Source organism: Stegodyphus dumicola, chromosome 1 (assembly GCF_044657685.1).
Source record: "Stegodyphus dumicola isolate Sdum_Otavi_A_Nest chromosome 1, ASM4465768v1".
Taxonomy (NCBI): Eukaryota; Metazoa; Arthropoda; class Arachnida; order Araneae; family Eresidae; genus Stegodyphus; species Stegodyphus dumicola.
Genome location: NC_140768.1, coordinates 273,507,668 through 273,527,440, shown reverse-complemented (window position 1 = coordinate 273,527,440; position 19,773 = coordinate 273,507,668). Strand labels below are relative to the sequence as shown.

Genomic DNA, 19,773 nt, shown 5'->3' with positions numbered 1-19,773 from the left:
AATACGAAGTTATTTTACTTTCGGCCAAATTTTGGCTTTAACATAACAGAACCAGTCTTTCGACCAACTCGAACTGCTTGCTCTTAGATTTTACACTTAAAGAAAGTAATGCTTTTGCCTTACCTAAATAAAGTAAAACAAAACTAAGTCTCAACCGAGACAACACATAGAACTTCGTATTTACGCAGAACATTTCAGAACAAAAGAAAAATTTATAGAAGATTTTAATTCATCTTTAAGTTTTCGATGCTTGGAACTCCGACATCCTCTTCTGGCAAAATTGATCCCAAGTTACAGAGTTCATGGAAGTTAATCTCCGCTTTTGGTGTCTTCGAGTTTCCTCCATGGTAACGTTCCTTTTTCGCCCTCTGTACGCCGGCCTCTTGGGGTGGTAGTTTTCGGGTTCCTGTCTTTTCCGTTTGGCCCCTGGACGGCTGGTCTTGGCGGCCTCCGGTCTGGATTCTTGCTTGAATTTTTTCTGCAGGTGCCAATCTTTTCTTTGCTGTCTTTTTCTTCTCGTGAACAGCGGCCTTGTTTGCTCCTGACTATCTGGCCCTGGAATTGGTTTCCTCGATGCAGATTTTCTACTGTGGGAAGTTGTAACTGGTCTTTTCCTATTTACCAAAGATTCTTTACGAGACGGCGTTGATTTCCTGCACTTCTTGAATGCTGGAGTGTGACCATCTCCTTCCTTCTTTTCGGGACCCTAGAATAACTTGTAGAAGGGCTAGGTTCCTCTTCTGTTCTCTGCTTCTTGGGTAGTGGAGCGGGTGGCGTTAATTCTGGAATTTTCACTTCTTTTGCGCTTGAGTCCTGCAAGAAACTTTTAAGGATTTCAAAATCATTTTGATTATAATATTTTTTCACCTGGTTGGGACTTGCTTTACAGGTTTCCCCTCTCTCGTTCTTAAGGTACAATACGACTCCTTTGATTTCCTGTATTACATAGGGGCCTTCAAACTTTGGAGCCAATTTCAGTGAAATTATCTGGGGCACTTGATAAAGAAAATTTCCGCTTTAACACTTTATCCCTTACTTTAAAATCTGCTTCACGGCGCTTTCGATCATAGTAAAGTTTCTGTCTATTTCTTGTCGTATAGAACTTTTAACCGCCTGATCAATAAGTTTCTGTATATCTTTTTGTTTAAATTCTTCTTCCCTTTGTTGCACAAAGAATAATTTATCTAGTGGCGTAATTAACTTACGTCCTAAAAATAATTCTGCTGGAGTTTTTCCAGTAGTATCATGATTTGCCGTTCATAAAGCATAAGCTAACTCATTTATGTAGCCATCCCAGCGCTTGTGATGTGTGCTAACATAACTTCGAATTACTTTTACAATATTTTTATTAACTCTTTCTGCGATGTTTGCCTGTGGTCTCTACGGAACCATTTTGATATGGCGTATGCCAAGTCCAGAGCAAATGTTTTCAAAAATTTGGCTAACGAATTGTTTACCGTTATCGCTAATGATTTTTATCTGCGCACCGTATTTTAAAATGTACCTGTGACTTTTTTGGCTGACGCGCGTTTAAGTGCAACAATTTCTGTCCCTTTGAAAAATGATCTACAATTACTAAAAGAAAACGATTTTTATTTAACTCGCTCTGGGGAAAAGGACCAAGAAGGTCTATGCCTAAGATTTCATTCGGAAATGTAGCGCGAATGCTATTTAAGTACCCGGCCGGGCTGTAATTAATATCATTTATTAATTGACATTGATTGCAGGACCTGACATACGCAGTTACTATTTTGTATCATTGCGGGAAATATACCGCCTCGCGTACCCTTTTTATAGTCTTTCTGACCCCTAAATGACCCGATATTGGGGCGTCGTGTAACTCCTTCAAAATGCTCAATCGAAGAGAGGCTGGGATGACTGGTAATTACTCAAAATTTTCGTGTGTTGATTTCATATAAAACAATAAATTATCTATTATTTCATAGTTTTCTGCTCTACTTCTTATTGTGGCGACATCTGTATGTTCAAAGATTTCGGGGTCTTTTAAATAAGATAAATACTTCCAAATTCAGGATCAGCTTTCAATTCAGCAATAATTGTTTCTCTAGAATCTAAAATTTTAGAAGTCAACATAGCGCATTTGAGTTCATTCCCTCCATCGTCCAGTTTTATTCGGGATAGTGCATCAGCTACATTATTTTCTTTCCCTGGTCTATATTTAATTATTAGATTATATTCTTGAAGTTTTAAAGCCCATTTTATTAACCTGGGCGTTAGGTTTTTCCCCGAGTAAAGTCTACCAACAGCCGCATGATCCGAAAAGACTGTTACTGGCACTTTGCCGAAATAAACTCGAAATTTCTGTACAGCCATTAATACGGCTAATGTTTCTCTCTCTGTAGCTGTATAATTCCCTTGCGTAGAATTTAAAGTTGTACTAAAAAATGCCAAAGGATGGCCATTCTGCATGAGAACCGCACCTACGGCATAGTCCGACGCATCTGCTGCAATTTCCAGGTTTTCGTCTCCTTCCGGGAATTTCAAAACAGGCGCATTGATGAGTGCTTCTTTTAACCTTTCAAATGCTGTATTTGCTTCTGCTGACCACGTAAACTTACTTTATTTTCTTTTAATTACTAACAATGGTTCAACAATATTCGCAAAATCTTTTATGAACGACCGATAATAAGAACATAACCCAAGGAAAGAAGAAAGTTTCTTGGCGGTACTGGGCGGTGGGAAATTTTTGATGGCTTTTGGTTTTGAATCCTGAGTTTCTATACCCTTTTGCGAAGTTTTATAACCCAGATATTTAAGTTCTTTAGTCGCGAACTTGCATTTTGATGCGTTAATTGTAAGACAAGCCTCTTTTAATAATTTAAAAACCTCTTCTAAGTCTTTAATGTGTTGCTCAAACGTACTACTCGTTATAATTATATCATCTAGATAGATTAAAGTCGATTTTCCTAGGACAGGCTTTAGTACAATGTCCATAGCTCTCTGGAATGTTGACGGGGCCCCACACAACCCAAAGGGCATGCGTTAAAATGCATAAGTGCCCGATTTTGTGATAAACGCGGTTTTATGTCTTATCTTCAGGTCTCATAGCTGTTTGATAGTAGCCAGACGTTAAGTCCAACGTAGTCATGTATCTCGTAGACTTCATCTTTCTAATAATTTCCTCTATCACCGGCAAAGGGTAAACCGGGAACATAGTAATACTATTGAGTTTTCTGTAATCGATAGCAAACCTCTAAGCCCTTTTTTTCCGAAGGAGGGAAATCACTCTTTTTCCTACATAGTACGACTGGACTCGCGTACTCACTATTTATGGGCGTTATTATCTGGTTCTGCAGCATTTCCTGAATGTGTTCCTCAATAATTTGCTCTTTCTCTTTATCATACTGGTAGGGTTTAGTCCTACAGGGTTTATCGGCAGTTAGTTGTATATCATGTGTTACAATTTGACAGTTACCAGGCCGTTCTGAAAACAAGTTTGAAAAAGTACTCACCACTTGCTGGATGGCTTGGCTTTCATGGTCACTCAAATGATGCAAGTCTACCTGCGGTTGTTTCGCTGGCTCCACCACCCTTCGATCCATTTCCAGCATGATCGAATTTTCCTGAAAATTTAGCTTGGCTTTCTCGGCCTTTAAAAACTTCATGCCTAAGATGACTGGACTCTGCAAATTTTTCACCACAAAAATTACTAATTTAAGGCTTTCATCTTTTATCTGTGTTTTAATGATAATTTCCCAATACATTGACAGGTTTTTCCTTGGGCAGCTATAATTTCTGTGTTTTTATTTTTAAATAATCGTAACCTATTAAAATTCTTGAAAAATGTATCACTCATAAAATTACCTTCTGCCCCTGTATCAATGAGGGCTTCTACTGGTATATCTCCAACCAGGACTTGTATAATTGGTAATTGGGAATTCTTTACCACGACCGTGTTTAAGTATCTTCTTGAGGGTTTTTTCGAAACTTCCGGGTTCTGGACCCTCGCTTTTACAGGTCCCTCTACTCGTTTAAAGCTTTCCTTTCAACTTCAGTCTTTTGGGTACGCGGACGGTTTTTTTTCAAATTTCCTTTTTGCGCCTTGACCTTCTAGCTTCGATGAGTTGGCTTGATAGCTCTTTCCCCATAAGAGCGATTTGTGTTTCCGGTCTGTTGATTTGAGAATTGCCTTCGGAGACCTTGAGAATACGATGCCCCTCTAGATTTTACCGCTATTCTTTGGTTTTGGAACTTGACCGCCAACTCGAAGTGTTCCTGCAAGGTGCTTGGATTTCGGATTTCGAAGTAATCTTGGACAGCAGGTAGCAATCTTGGTAAGATTATTTCAATTATCTCCGTGTCGTGTTTCTTTCCATACAGCATGTCCGTCAGCTTAACTTTTCGCAGAATAAAGTCCGTCAAATCGTCCATATTACGTTGATAAAAACTATACAGTTCGGCTTCTAGCTTTGCTCGGTCTTTCACTATAGGGAATTCCTTTAATAATGATATTTTAAAATTTTCAACGGTATATGTTTGGCCCCCGAATTCTGCTAATAAAAATTTCCCTATACTCTTCCACCATAGTGAGGCCTGTCCTCTTAGTGCAGACGTGGCAATTGCAACTTTTTGTCTTTCAGGCACTGGGTATAACTGGAAGTGATTTTCGAGGCCTTCTAAAAATATCGCCACCGAATTTTTTCCGTCGAAATTGACGTTTTGCTTGATAGATGCTCTCATTGTTTGGACCAGGTATCCAAATCCTTCTAACTGGTTCGCCATTTCTTGCTGTTGGAGTTGTACAGGAGCTTACATCCAGTTATCGGCCATCTAAGTTCGTAAGATGTTCGGGCGCCAATATAGTGTTGCGAGGCCCCAACTTGTCAGCAACTATGGTAGTGACTGCTATGAACTGTAAATTACACAAACTCGTAAGAAGGGTTTAAATCCCTTTTTAGTCCACTTTAGATATAACAGCTGCGTTCACCCGGCGGTTTAACAAAACAGAAATGTGAAACTAAAAATAAATGATTAGGATGAATAAATAACGAGATCACTACCTACGAGGCTCTAAAATCGTAACTAACTGAACCGCGTTCTAAGATACAGCTGAGATTCAGCAAGCGTACTGATTAAGCAGTTGAAGATTCAACGAACTGCCGAAATAGACACACAGGCCGAAACGCGCGGTTCTTAAATTTCTACCTAGCAACCTTAAGGCTCGCAATTCAAGAAGCACCCATACAATCTCGTTTCCCTTCTATTTAAACTCAACTTACTTCTGATAAAATTTAAATAGACTGCGCGTTTCTACTACAATTTACATACTCTGGCATTGGCAATTCTATGGGAAAGTAAAGGATTGACAGGAAAGATAGCTTAAACTTAAAATAAATGTTAGTTAAAATAAATATAAACCCTACAAACACAGAATGTTTTTCTGAGCTTTGAAAATTTTTTCCCAGTCGACAGCCAAGAGAAATTTTTCCAGCCAAGACGATTTCATTTTTACTTTTACTTTCAGTTCATTTCTTATATCTATAAAAGCATTCCACGTTTCTGTTCAGAACAGTGCGGGCTCTCCAAGGTGCAACATTCTTTTTCTCCCTCTATCTCATCTGGATACAAATTCGCCCCTTCTAGAAAGAGCTTCTGTGAAGACAGGTTGCTTTCCACATTTTTTGACGTCTCACAGAATAGAAATAATTCCTCAATTTAGGGGAAAATGTTTCCCATTTGAAAAGATAGTGTCCCTAGTTTTGAAGTTGGATTTCATCAGCAACCGCTTATGAGGTTCTAGCGAAATTTGATTACCCATCCATTGATCAGAATTTCCCATCAGTGGTTTGGATGGATCAAGATTTCAACATAGTTCAAGAAAATCCTTCAATAATATTTGAAAGGAGATGTCATGATATTGAAAGACATTTTCCCATGACGGAATCCGTCTATCCCACACCTTCTTCCAAAGTGAAGTTAAAGAGATTTTTTCATACCGGATTTTCAATTTTCACCTTAAACCATACCGTTGAAGTGTGAGAGATAGACCGTGACATAAATTTCAGTTTCCATGATAGCTAACACTCTTGAGGTTTAAAAATGTATGAAAGAATTCATTTTTGATCCATTTCAGCGATTGAGTGGGCTGGGAAAAATTTTCTCAGAGCTCAGGGGAAAAAATGCTCTTTCCAGGAGGGAGAAGTGTGTTTCCAGGTTGAATGCACGGCACACATTGATGGGAAGTCGAAACTCGAGTGGCTTAAATAGATAAGTGAAAATTCCTTCTAGAAAGAATTTTGCTCTCTTGTATGGGTCATCGAGTTGACTGGGAAAAATTCTCAGAGCTCTGAAAATAATTCTGAGTTCAAGCATGGGGCATTTTGACGAAGAAGCTAAACTCTTTTTCGAGTCTCACGAAAGTTCATGCCACTCGAACCATTTTGGGCTCTTAAACCTCGATCGTGTGAGAACCACCCTTTGATTTCTCCTCTCAAACCTTAAGGGTGGGAGCAGCTATTTGGTTTCCCATCCCATGAAGACTTTCTGAGGAGACCCTTGTGTTTTTTCGCTCTTCGAGAGCCAAGAGGGGCTGCAGCGACCGTTTGCGTTTTCTCGGCGCTTCAACCTGGATCGCTTGAGCAGCAATTTGGGGTCCCATCTCACCCAGATAGGTCATGTTGTATTATTTTTTTCCTACACCTAGCGAAATTTGACATGTCATGTCATCGTTGCTTTCTCGAAAGCCAAAAGAATTCCTCACGAGAGAACATCTTTTCTTCCTGTTTGTGGGATGGGGTAGAGATATTGCATCTTCAACAACCCACACTGATCTGAACAGAAACGCGGAATGCTTTTATAGATATAAGAAATGAACTGAAAGTGAAAGTAAAAATCAAATCGCATTGGCTGGAAAAATTTCTTGGCTGTCGACTGGGAAAAAATTTCCAGAGCTCCCCCCCCAAAAAAAATGTTCCTTTTTTATTAATTTGATATCTACACTTTTTGACCTTTTAGAAAGTCAAAAAAGTGTGGACATCAAATTAATAAACAAAAAGAAAGAAAAGAAAGAGTTTTTTTTTCCGAGTTGTGAAAATTTTTTTCCTAGTCGACAGCCAAGAGAAATTTTTTCAGCCAATACAATTTGGTTTTTACTTTCACTTTCAACTCTTTTCTATAAAATCATTCCGCTTTTCTGTTCAAAACAGTATGGGCTCTCCAACGTGCAACATACTTTTTCTCTCTCTACCTCATCTGCACCTAGGATGTTCTTTCTCAAGAAGAGGAATTCTTTGGGAATACCTTACAATTTCTGAACCTTACACGAGCTAAATGTTTCTTCTTCTCATATTTCGAGGAGATTTCAATGGAATTGTTTATAGACATCGCCTATTGTAAATGGGGGAAACACATATCATTTGAGCCCATACTGGAACGCCCGAAATATCTCACCCAGATAGGTCATGTTGTATTTTTTCCTACACCTAGCCAAATTGGACGTGAGCCCTCCTTTTGTTTTTCCCATCCAACGAAGATGGACTCTGGAGACCCTTTCAGTTTTTCAATCTTCGCGAACCGAGACGGGCCGCAGCGACCCTTTGCGTTTTTTCTGCGCGCAAACCTGGATCGCTTGAGCAGCCATGTTGTTTCCCATATCACCCAGATAGGTAACGTTGTATTTTTTCCTACACCTAGCCAAATTAGACATGAGCCATCCTTTTGTTTTTCCCATCCAACGAAGATGGACTCTGAAGACCCTTTCGGGTTTTCACTCTTCGCGAACCGAGGCGGGCCGCAGCGACCCTATTGCGTTTTCTCTGCGCGCAAACCTGGATCGCTTGAGGAGACATGTTGTTTCCCATCTCACCCAGATAGGTCATGTTGTATTTTTTCGGAGATAGATAGGTCATGTTGTGTTTTTTTTATAGCCAAATTGGGCATGAGCCATCCTTTAGTTTTCCCATCGAACCAAGATGGACTCTGGAGACCGTTTTGTTTCTCAACGGAAAAAAAAAATTTTCTAATTGGGTACCGGTGTTCGAATACTTTTGTGACCGACTGTACTAACTGGGATCGAAGCAGAGTATAATTTCTTGATACAAGCTTGGAAAGAAGAGAAATTTAGGTTAGTTTTAAACCGAGAACAGTTACAGAAAAGTTTTTAAAAAATGCAGTCCAGAAAAGAAGTAAGTGACGAACAGAAACTGCAATAGTAAACGCATTTTCAAATATGATTATCGTTGCATAGTTATTCTGAATATGCATCGGCAATAAAGAATAACACGATTTTCTTTCAAGAAAACAAAACAAACAATAAAAAATACAAAGAAATTACAGAAGTATTTTGCAGAAATAAACATGTGTTTTGATTAAAATTCTTGCTTTCAGCAGGTTCTGCAACGATAAGTGTTATTTAAAAATTTATTTATAATGATTCAAATCGTCAATACTTTCTTGTCTCCACAAACCACCTGCTTCCCAAATTGAAAAATTCATAATCGTGAGAATTGAGCTCCTTCACTACGATATAACCATTTGAATTTTTTAAATAAATTATCATTTTGTAAGGCATAGAAACTCATAAACTGATAATTCAATATCAGTTCGACAGATATGGTTTATATAAATACCTCATTTCAATAATGATTTAGCCACTGGTTTCCCAGCTGACGCAAGGATGATAAAGCTTGTAATTGTTTCGCTTTTCTCTCTGGCAGTTGCGTCTACTGTCATCGATGAAGGTAAAAAATATATTTCTTCATGAACATTTTTTTAATTAGGATAAAAATAATATTTAACTCCTTAAATAAAAAAGTGTGATCCGCCGTCCTATGTTAATGGGAAGTCTTTGGTATCGTGTCAATAATGTGTGAATTGACTTATTCTATTTCCTGTCGATAGCTATATATATCATAATAAAATAACAGCACACAAATTACACAGTTTCAATGCATTTATTTTCCATAGCGACTGTCTGGCGCTCGGTTTCACCTTAAAGCGTAACATATGAATCGCAACTTCCAATGTATCACAAAAATCAAGTTTTTGACAGAATACATTTCAGTGCCAATTCCGGAGGCGCATGCGCCATTAGCCAAGATTCCGCTCTGCCGCCAAGCATTTCTCAGCTAATACAAAACACTCCCGGCGTTGAAATTAATAATTTCAAAAATATTATTTCAATAAATGTAAATATAAAGGCATTATAATAAATTACTTCACAATAACAAATCTCAATATTGAAAAACATACATTCAAATTATTACAACAAACACCAGTTTATAATAGAAATAAACCATCATTCTACAGGAAGTATACATATATCTCGAACATTTCGTTTCAGCAAAAGCTGATTAGGCAATCTTACAGTTACTACTCTTATTTTGTTATCCCTACCATGAAAACCTCAACTATTCTTCCCACTAACCATTTGATTGAAGACAAATTTTCATCTTTTATTAATACAAGAGTTCCCAACTGAACGTCATCTTTTAAAAATTTACACTTTTGACGTTCTTGTAAATTATTAAGATAATCACGTTTCCATAATTTCCAAATTTTTTGTGTATACTTAGTGATTCTTTGCCATTTAGAAAGTCTGTTTTCATTTATGTTGGATAAATCTGGTTCAGCTAGAGTTGTGATAGGTCTACCAACCAAAAAGTGACCTGGGGTCAAGTTTCAAAATTATTGTAATCAGCTGAAATTGGAGTAAGAGGTGTTGAGTTCAATACTCCTTCAATTTCAATTAAAACAGTTAAAAATTCTTCTAAAGTTAAACACTGATTACCAATAACTCTCTTGAAATGACTCTTAAATCATTTAATCCCGGCATCCCAATTCCCGCCGAAATTTGGCGACTTTGGAGAAATAAATTTCCACTCTATACCTGCAGTGGTATAAAAACTCGCTAAATTCTCATCCGGACACTCAACCAATTTTTGCAATCTTTTGAATTCTACACTAGTACCAATCAAGGTTTTAGAATTATCACTCATTAGTCCAGTACATTTTCCCCTTCCATAGAAAAAAACGTTTTAAGCTCGAAATAAAAGATTGGCTAGTTTGGTCTGTCACAAAGTGTATGGCTTTTGTACTCATGCATACATATACTACGACATAAATTTTGTTCAAAACGCCCTTACGTTGATTCTTAAACTTTATTGCAAATGGGCCGCAGAAATCAACACCAGTTATGTTAAATGGGTATGATGGTGTGACACGCTCTTTGGACAACTCGGCCATTATTTGTTGAACAATAGAACCACTCTGTCGGCTGTGTTAATCTCGTTAACCCTGTTGGCGATGAAAGATTTCCATTTGGTATTGGTACCTTTTATCCAGCATAGCACTATTTTGGCATCAGTCCAATAAAATATTCTTGAGAATTTCTTTTGATTAAGCAATTTTTTTCCCTCCAGAACCTAAACGTGCTGCTAGTAATGCACCAAGTAATTCAAGACGAGGTAACGTAATTCTTTTCACAGGTGCAACACGACATTTTGATTCGACGAAACTCACAGACATTTCTTCTTGTTTACGCAGTTTTACGTATACGTTTAGGTATAGAATGGAAATTTTTGCGTGAGTTAAACAGTACCGTACGCCCTCTGACTGGCATCTGAAAAGCAATGGATCTCTATGGAATCGGCTTCGGGTTTCAATATGAATCTTGGAACTGCAATTTTACTTAGATGATGACTCTCACAGCACCACTTTGCCCACTCTTGACAGATATCTGTAGGTAGTTCATCATCCCATGTCAATTTTCGAACCCAAAGTTCTTGTAGCAAGAATTTAAGTCTAACAGTAAATGGAGTTATTAAACCAAAGAGATCAAAAATCTTCCCGGCAGTTTTTAAGATAAAACGTTTCGTATTACGCTTATTCTTAAGGAATTCCATCAAACTGTCTGTGTCTATACTCAGACTGTCATCATTAGTATCCCAAGATATTCCCAAGATCTTAAGTGTCTCCTTTGAGTCATTGATTTTATGTGGATAGATCTCGAAATCTTCTTTTTCCCATTTTCTCATCAGCTCAGGATCATTGGATACCCATTTGCGCAAATCTTAGAGCCTCATCTATACTGTCCTGTCCAGTAATAAAATTATCAACATAAACACAAGAATTCAATATTTCAAATACATCTGGCTGCTCATCTCGATATTTTCTAATGTGTTCTCTAATTGTTACAGCCGACAAAAACGGATTTGACTTATTCCCAAAATTTACGCGCTTGAATCTGTATGTCGCAAGTTTTAAATCATTTAATTGTGTGTTTTCCACAAACAGGAATCGCACTGCGTCTTGATCCTTTTCTGCCAAAGCAATCTGCAAAAATGCTTTTTCTACATCCGCTGAAATTGCAACTTTATTTAATCGGAAATTAATTAGCAGTTGGAACATATTAGGATTTAAATTTGTCCCTGTCCATAGACAATCGTTCAGTGATAGCTGCCCAAACTCATGTGAGCTGCCATCAAACACTGTTCTAGTCTTCGTTGAAGCACTGGTTTCTCTAAATACCGGTTGGTGTGGTAGGTAAAACACTGGTTTACCGATAGGTATATTTCCATCTGACACTCTTTCAATGATACCTTGCTTGAGATAATCATCTAATATTTCACTATATGTAGAAAACAGTGTTTTGTCATAATTCATTCGCTTTGCAAGAGTTTTTAATCTATTTTCCGCTACTCGGTAATTATCAGGTAATTCCCTCCAGTCCCTTTTCCAAGGTAAAGTAACCTCGTAGCGACCAGCTTTAAAACAAACTGTCTTATTCAATATTTTCAATGCTTTGTCTTCCTCATGACAATAAGGATCATCTTTAATTCCTAATGATTCTAGTTCGAAAAACATTTTATTCACTCTCTGAATTACCATTTATTAACCCATAATACGATAAATTATTTCTCCGTGAATCATTTATATTTATCTAAACACACTATTTTGTAATATCAAGCCTGTGTTAGGAACATAGATTTTACCAGCTCGTAACATATCATAAAAAACTTCCGCGCCGAGCAACAGGTTTACTTTCTCTGGTATATAAAATTCCGGATCCGCTAAATTCACTTTCTCGGGAATCGTAAGGTTACTAACATCGATAAACTTTGCGTGAGTTAAACCTGCTATTTTTGGAATTACTAAAACCTCTAGTTTCCTTTTATACGTTTGTTCCTGATTACAGATAAGGGCAACTGCTTTTCTTTTTATCGTAGTTGAAATACTTGATATACTGCAAACCGAAATATTTGTCTTTTCCCTTTTTAAATTAAGTATATCCGCTAATTCAGTGGTACAAAAACAAGAAACACTTCCACTATCACATAAAGCTTTCACCTTAATTAAAGTTCCATCATTAGTCTCAATGAATACAAAGGCAGTAGATAAAAGCACGTTTTTCCCACAGTTAGTACTCGTAGCGGCTGTAAAGGTTTCGTTTTGAGTTTTAGCTTGAAATGCAGGTGCGTGTACATTTAACGCATTGCTGTTTTGATCACCCAACTCCTGAAGTGTCAGCTCTTTCTACTGCGGTGGCAACGGAATTATTTTCGTTTCGATAACACAAGAGAAAGGTATGTTTTTTCTTACACTTCTTGCACAAGTAATTAGAACGGCCAATTTCTCACACTGTGCAAATTAAAACAGTAAAAACATAAATTCTGTTTTTTCACAAATTCTACCCATTCTTTTACACTTAATTTCTGAAATTTAGGACAATTAAAAAGCTTGTGATTGCTAAAATTACATAAACTACACAAATTCTGGGTTGATCTTTACATTATGGTAACTTGGCGTTTTTTTGGCGAAAATTTGGCGACCAACTCTCCTACAGCAACCCTCTATTTTTTTTTTCCCGTCGCCATTTTGTCTTCACGAAGTAAAGACATGTTTTTTTTTTCTTTTTATCTACTGAACACTTCTTCCCACAATCTACTAGCCGAATTACACTTATTCTAGAAATTTTATCTAACAAAACTGCTTAATCATGACAAATATTCACTGCAAAATTGGGATAAAGTGCACAATACCATACTCCTTACGCGTTTTTCAAAATAACACATACACATAAACCATGTACACGCCGACTTATTTTTACTTAAAAAAACATCCCAGAATTACACAAAAATGGCATTGCGCACACTCTTCACTATATCCATGTACACTGCTTTTTTCTCATAAATTAGAAAAATTTCACGAAAATACATGACAATTTTCTGAATCTTTAAACCCGGTAAAAAGAACATATATGAAATTACCTGATTGCGAAAAAGTTTATACCCTTTCCAAATATGAACATTTCCACATATAAAATAAATAAAATATCCAAAAACTTTTACCTCTAAATCATCTATTATATTATACACGTCACCAACGAATTCATACCGCAGGCATTACAAATACTTAGTGTCAAAATACTTAAATTATTTCCATGCACGTTTACTTCAACTTAAACGTATACCAAATTCCTACAAACATAAAATTCACAAAATAACTATCATTTAATTAAAATATCACTAAACCATGTACACGTCGACTTATTTTTACTTAAAAAAAATCCCAGAATTGCACAAAAATGGAATTGCGCACACTCTTCACTATATCCATGTACACTGCTTTTTTCTCATAAATTAGAAAAATTTCACGAAAATGCTTAACAATTTTCTGAATCTTTAAACCCGGTAAAAAGAACATATATGAAATTACCTGATCGCGAAAAAGTATATACCCTTTCCAAATATGAACATTTCCCTGTATAAAATAAATAAAATATCCAAAAACTTTTACCTCTACATTATCTATTATTACAAACGTCACTAACTAATTCATACCGCAAACATTACAAATGGTTACAAATACTTAGTGTCAAATATTTAAATTATTTCCATGCACGTTTACGCAAATTACTTTACTTCCACCTTACATTTAGAACAATGCATAAAAATAATATCCTCAAATAATTAAAAATACTAACTTACCTATTCTTCTTCAGAATCTTGATTACGTGTCCGATAAACTTTTCTTATTTCTGTTTCAGGATCTTTAAAATCATACTTATAGTTCATACCAAGGTACCAGGTAAAATAAATAACTCAATAAAACATCTTTACTTCTATCTCGCACAACCTTAAAGAAACACTTATTACTACCCCTTTCAATCCCACTAAATACCCATTTCGAATTCACTTTAGTTAGGGCCATGGGAGCCAAAAATTAACGAACACTGTTTCACACAACACAGAATAAAGCCAAATACAAAATTTCCAGATTTTTTTCCGATTTCCCCCCTTTTCCGATTAAAGAACCGTAATTCGTCCATTAATATCACATGACATATCCCATGATCTCTCATTTCCCTCACACAAAATAATGCGTAATCGGAACTGAGTACTGCTCACATTATTACCAAAGTCCCAGGTAGTAACCTTTATCGCCTCCAAAATGTCGCCAAACTACCAGTTACCATACTCTAAAGATCAGCCGAATTCTGCATATGTTTTTCATTTGCATTAGAAACGACAGCGGTAACTCTATGTGTAACTTTTTTTGTGTTAGTCACACTATTTGAAGCGTTGAGAGTTCTTGCATGATCTTTAAGAAATTCTATAAGATCTGTTAAATTAGGCAAATTCTCTTTCTCTAATTTTCTTTCCCACCATATTTTGGTGTTAGGATCTAATTTTTGCCCTAACATGTATGCAAATACTTTGGAAGAAAAACCGTTAACACTCTGATTTAAAACTTCTAATGATCTCACGCATTCATTTGTAATGTCAATTAAATTTAATATTGCTGACGCAGACTCATTTTGCATAGGATGCATATTCATAAATCGTCTCAGATGAGCATACACTTGTTCACGGTGATTAGAGAACCTTTATGAAAAATAAAGGTTCTCTAATCACCTTTTCATTTTGAATAATAAAAAGGCTAATTTATAATTAGAGTCAACTATGGATATTGACTGCACAATACGATAAGCGTCTCCTCTTAGCGCAGATTTTAAGTACTCTAATTTGACTGCATCTGTTAAATTAGAATTTGAATCAACACTGGCTAAAAGGATATCTTTAAATGAAAGCCACTCATGTAAGTTACCCGAAAACGTTGGCAAATTAATTTTGGGTAATTTAATATTGTTTTCGGTATTCGTGCAAACCGAAGGCTCCAATTTAATTTCTTTGGAAAGTTTAGCTAATTTACGATTTAATTCGACTTCTACATCTAAGAGAATATCGTCAATCTCTTTCTTCCGTACATAACCCGAACAAAGAATCGAAATTAGAATTTATTTCTGTCTCAAACACTTTAAATTTATTCTTCAGTACTTCCAAGTCACTTCCTTGGACATTTTCGTCCGAAACCTTTTGTTTTAACTTTGTTAACTGTGTTTTCAATGTACGTTTTTTCGCTAATATCTCCTTTAGGGGCATTTTAATTAGCAAAAGTCAATAAACAAATAAAGAGCTTCAAAATGGTACAATGAGCTTCAAAAAGGAGGAGGGTACTTACCCTTTTATTTCTACAGAACTTCAATCTGGAAGTATCCTATGTAATTCTTCATTTCCCAAACCTAAAGTAATATCACAGTCTCATATACTTCATTAGCTGCTCTGGCTCTGATCAGCCACAAAACTTGACTTATTCTATTTCCCGTCGATAGCTATATATCATAATAAAATAACAGTACACACATTACACAGTTTCCATACATTTATTTTCCATAGCGACTCTCTGGCGCTAGGTTTCACATTAAAGGGTAACATATGAATCGTAACTTCCAATGTACCACAAAAATAAAGTTTTTCACAGAATACATTTCAGTGCCAATTCCGGCGGCGCATGCGCCATTAGATTAGCCAAGATTCCGTTCTGGCGCCAAGCATTTCTCAGCTAATACAAAACAATGTGAAACTGAATAACTGGTATGCTAAAACGTTTTATTTAATCGTGAAAAAAAAAAAAAAGACTAGTATTACACTTACTTATGCTCAGTTCAGTTTCATAAGGAAATTTCTAATGATTCCATACTATTTTCGGGATTTCGATACAAGTGTTATCCTTTCTGTTTCCATCTAGAATGAATTTATGGGAATTTGTTCTATATATTTATCGCCAGCCGAGGATTTGCATGAAAGTTTAATTCAATTGGAAGATGCTATTAAATGTTATAGTAATATATTGTACTGGGAGATTTTTAACTCTAAGCATTTTATGTGGGGAGACAGGAGTATTGACATTATGGGAATTTTAACATTCGATTTCATTTCATAGAATAACTTGATTCTCTAGGATGACTCTAATTCGTTGCCAACTTTTGTATATTCAGCTGGGCAAGGTTGGAAAGATTTAGTTTCACGATCCTCTGGAATGTTCTCAATCTCTGTGGTATAAGTTATTGAATAAGAGGAGTCATTGAAAGATCATAAATATATTTCTTTTAATCTGAATGAAATATGTGTGGAATATGTTGAAGAAATTAGATTTTCACGTGACATACAAAGAGTCGAAAGGTTTGTTAAAGGTTTAAGAAGCAAAATGAAGAACTGAAGAAACTGATAAGTATAGCACAAGAAAGATGAGCTTGTTGTAGTTAAATTGGAAAATATATTAGTTGATAGAGACAATAGGGTCCTCAGACGTAAAAGGAAAGTTAAGAATGTTATTCTGTGGTGGACATCGGAACTGCAGAGATTAAAACGACAGATTCTAGCATTTAGAAACCAGTATCAGATTAAAAATGTCGATGAAAATGCTCGTATGGAAAGGAAAATCCTGTACGAAAAAGAAACAGCTGCATATAAGAAAATGATAAAGATAGTAAAATAGGTTTCTTTGTGCAAAATATTATGGAGGATTTCTTCGTGAGGCTGATGGTAAAATATGTGTCTCGGAAATGATTATGAAAAAAAAGGAAATACTGATGTAAATACGTTTGAGGTTATAAAGGAATATTTTAATAGAAGTTTTCACTGTGGCTCTGTTGAAGATGGGTTTTTGGGTGTGGACTTGTCGCAGTATGTTGGACGCGATTCAGATGGTCTGCAGAGTAGATTGGCGGAAATTAGCAAGATGTTTAAGAAATAACGTAATCGTAGTGACTCGGGACTAGATGGGATCACGGCCACTATGGTAAAATTTTTATTTTGAAAATATTCTAATTTTCTTGTGTTGTTTTATAACAAACGCTTTGATTTATGCTATTTTTCTATGTGTGGAATGTTTCTAGAATTTGTTTATTCAAAAGTTTGATGGGGCGACCAGACATATATGTTTGTTTTTTGCAAAAGTTTGTAGAGTTCCTCACTTCGGAATTCTAAGTTAATGTTGGAAGTGAAGTATCTAAGAACTGATAAGCGAATAATCGCTTGAGTTCGGTGACAAGAAACAACAAGATAGAAGGGTAACTAACCCTTTATTTTTCCAATAAGATATAACAAAACTCCGCCTGGGAATGTACAAGCAAAGCCCGCAGTTGGACTTGAACTTAAAAGACTAAGAATTAAACTAAAACTAAGATTAACTAAAGAAGTATAGCCAAAACTATCAAGGTTCAAATCGAGTTGGCCCCTTAACTTATTTGACTACGAAGCTTAGCAAGGGTCTGAGTACGGCTGAGCGTAATAACAGCTTTGAGAGAGAGAGTGGCCAAAAAGGCAGATGCGCGTAAATCAGAAACTCTGATTCTCTCTGACTCAGTAAGTAACTTCGTGGTTTAAATACCGCTCCTCATTAAATATTCAGCAAGATTCCAAAACTACGTTCTAACCGGAAGTAGTAAGTTAAGAATTTGACAGGAAAGGAACTTTAACTTAAAATTTAACTGTTAATAAAATTAACATAATCCTTACATAGCTTCCGACCAGACTTTAAATACTCGAAAAATAAGGTCTCAAAACGACCTTGTTTAAGACTTTAAAGTCTGAAAAACTTACGTTAACTACACCCTTCAAACTTTTAAATTAATTAAATGACTTTAAAGTTTTGTTTTTAGGGACAATTTTACAACAATTCTAAAAGCTAGACTAAAGCTAGGAAAAATAAAATTTACAATTCATCCGTTCTGAACATATATCTTGACATAAATCTTCATGAATGGACTCTTTATTCTGCTATAATTATGTTAGGTCTTGATCCTTCCATACCTGGAAGGAAATTTCATTAGTAAGGCATTTTACAAAGCTTTTTTTTAAATCCTAACTTTACGCTTTTATTTCATCATTTGGCCCTCATGCACTTTTATTCATACTACAGTTTTATTTCACCCATGCTCTCCAGAAAATGTACTGAAATGTACTTAGGGTTTTCTATGTTGTGTTACCGCGAACAAAACTACCGCTACACAACACCTAACTTTGTTGAATTTGACACACCAGACCTTATAAGACTCCCTACACGAAATCTCTTTTCTAATGTAGTAAGGGAAAGCTTAAATTTTAGTTTTAAACGTGTTAACTGGAGAGCCTAACATTAAACACATATATATATATATATTAACAATTCCAATACACAGAGATCAAAATTTCTTTTTTTGTGCTATTTTAACTTTACGATATTTCAACAAAAGGATTAAACATTTCTACATGAACATGAACATTTAAATATTTACACATCACTTTTGAACTCATTTTACATCAACAGTTATATTTGCTTAATTACAATTTACCAATATTAACACGAAATCTTAACTTTACGTTAACAGATTTTAGTATTCTAAGAGTCTTCCGACTAAACTTATTCACAATTTACTTCTCGCAACTTGCGAGTTCTTAACAAAAAGTATTTAACGCTAGTAGCTTCTCGCCAAATTGCTAACATAAAAATCTATGATTACGAACATTTACAACCAATCTTTCGCTATCTGCGATTTAACTTTTCTAAACATCTTTAGCAACTTAGAACAAGATGATATAATTTGAACTTCAAAGAAAAATAAGCAAAGAAACTTTCACTTATCTTTTTCTGTATTCCTGCATTCTGATGTTACAGAATTGTTCAAATGTAGGGAACCTGATGACCTCCAATCTTCTTCTCGAGCTTTGATGTTCCGCTCCGTTTACTTCCGATCTTTTCCTTTTTTCCCCTTGTCTAGGAATCTAGGACTCTTGCGGGCGGGTTGCGGATTCTGGAATGCCAATTTCCTTTTTTGCTCCGGTGTAGATATCCGTCCTTCAGGGTCTTTGAATCTTCTCTCGGCCCTTCTAACTTGTTGGTCCGGCACGGTTGTGTCTACAGGTCTTTTCTGGCTTTTCGGTCTCCATCCTGGTCCTCCTTGGGCCTCCTTTGCAGTTGTTGCTGGTGTGAACTGTAGTTTACGTCTAGTCTCCATTCGTCGTTGAATTTTCTCCTTTACTGGAACCTTGTCAGCAGGCCTCCCTCTTCTGGTCGATGGTACTTGAGTTTTTGCAGAATCCTCGGTTCTGACTTGTTGATCTGTCGGTGCTAACTTCCTCCTTTTTTGTGCGCTTGTAGCATTACTGGAATGGATTTCCCTGGTCGAAGTTTGCTGGCTCTGCTTTCTTTTTTGTGTCGGGGGACTCCAGCTGTGTTCTTGAGCTGGCGGGCTTCTCTCCTCACTTCCAGAATCCTGTAATAAATTCTGCAATATTTTAAAGTCAGTGCGGCTGTAATAAGGTTTTACCTGATCGATATTTGCAACCAGTTGTTGGACATTTTCGGCATTTAAATAAAACGTGGCTTTTCTTATTCTTTTCACCATGTACAGCCCTTCAAACCTGGGCTCAAACTTCACAACTCTGTTTTCTGGTGACGATGATAACGAATATTTCAACTTAAGAACTTTCT

At 36.2% G+C, this 19,773-nt stretch overlaps 1 protein-coding gene across 1 annotated transcript in view; it reads left to right on the top strand.

Moving 5' to 3' along the window:
* Nucleotides 1-8,618: 8,618 nt before the first annotated feature.
* Nucleotides 8,619-19,773, top strand: part of LOC118180471 (astacin-like metalloprotease toxin 5) — a 50,683-nt gene continuing 39,528 nt past the window's right edge. The window contains exon 1 of the mRNA XM_085806952.1: nt 8,619-8,699. Coding sequence (XP_085663078.1) covers nt 8,636-8,699 — 64 coding nt within the window. The 5' untranslated portion in view covers nt 8,619-8,635. The remainder of the gene's footprint in view (nt 8,700-19,773) is intronic.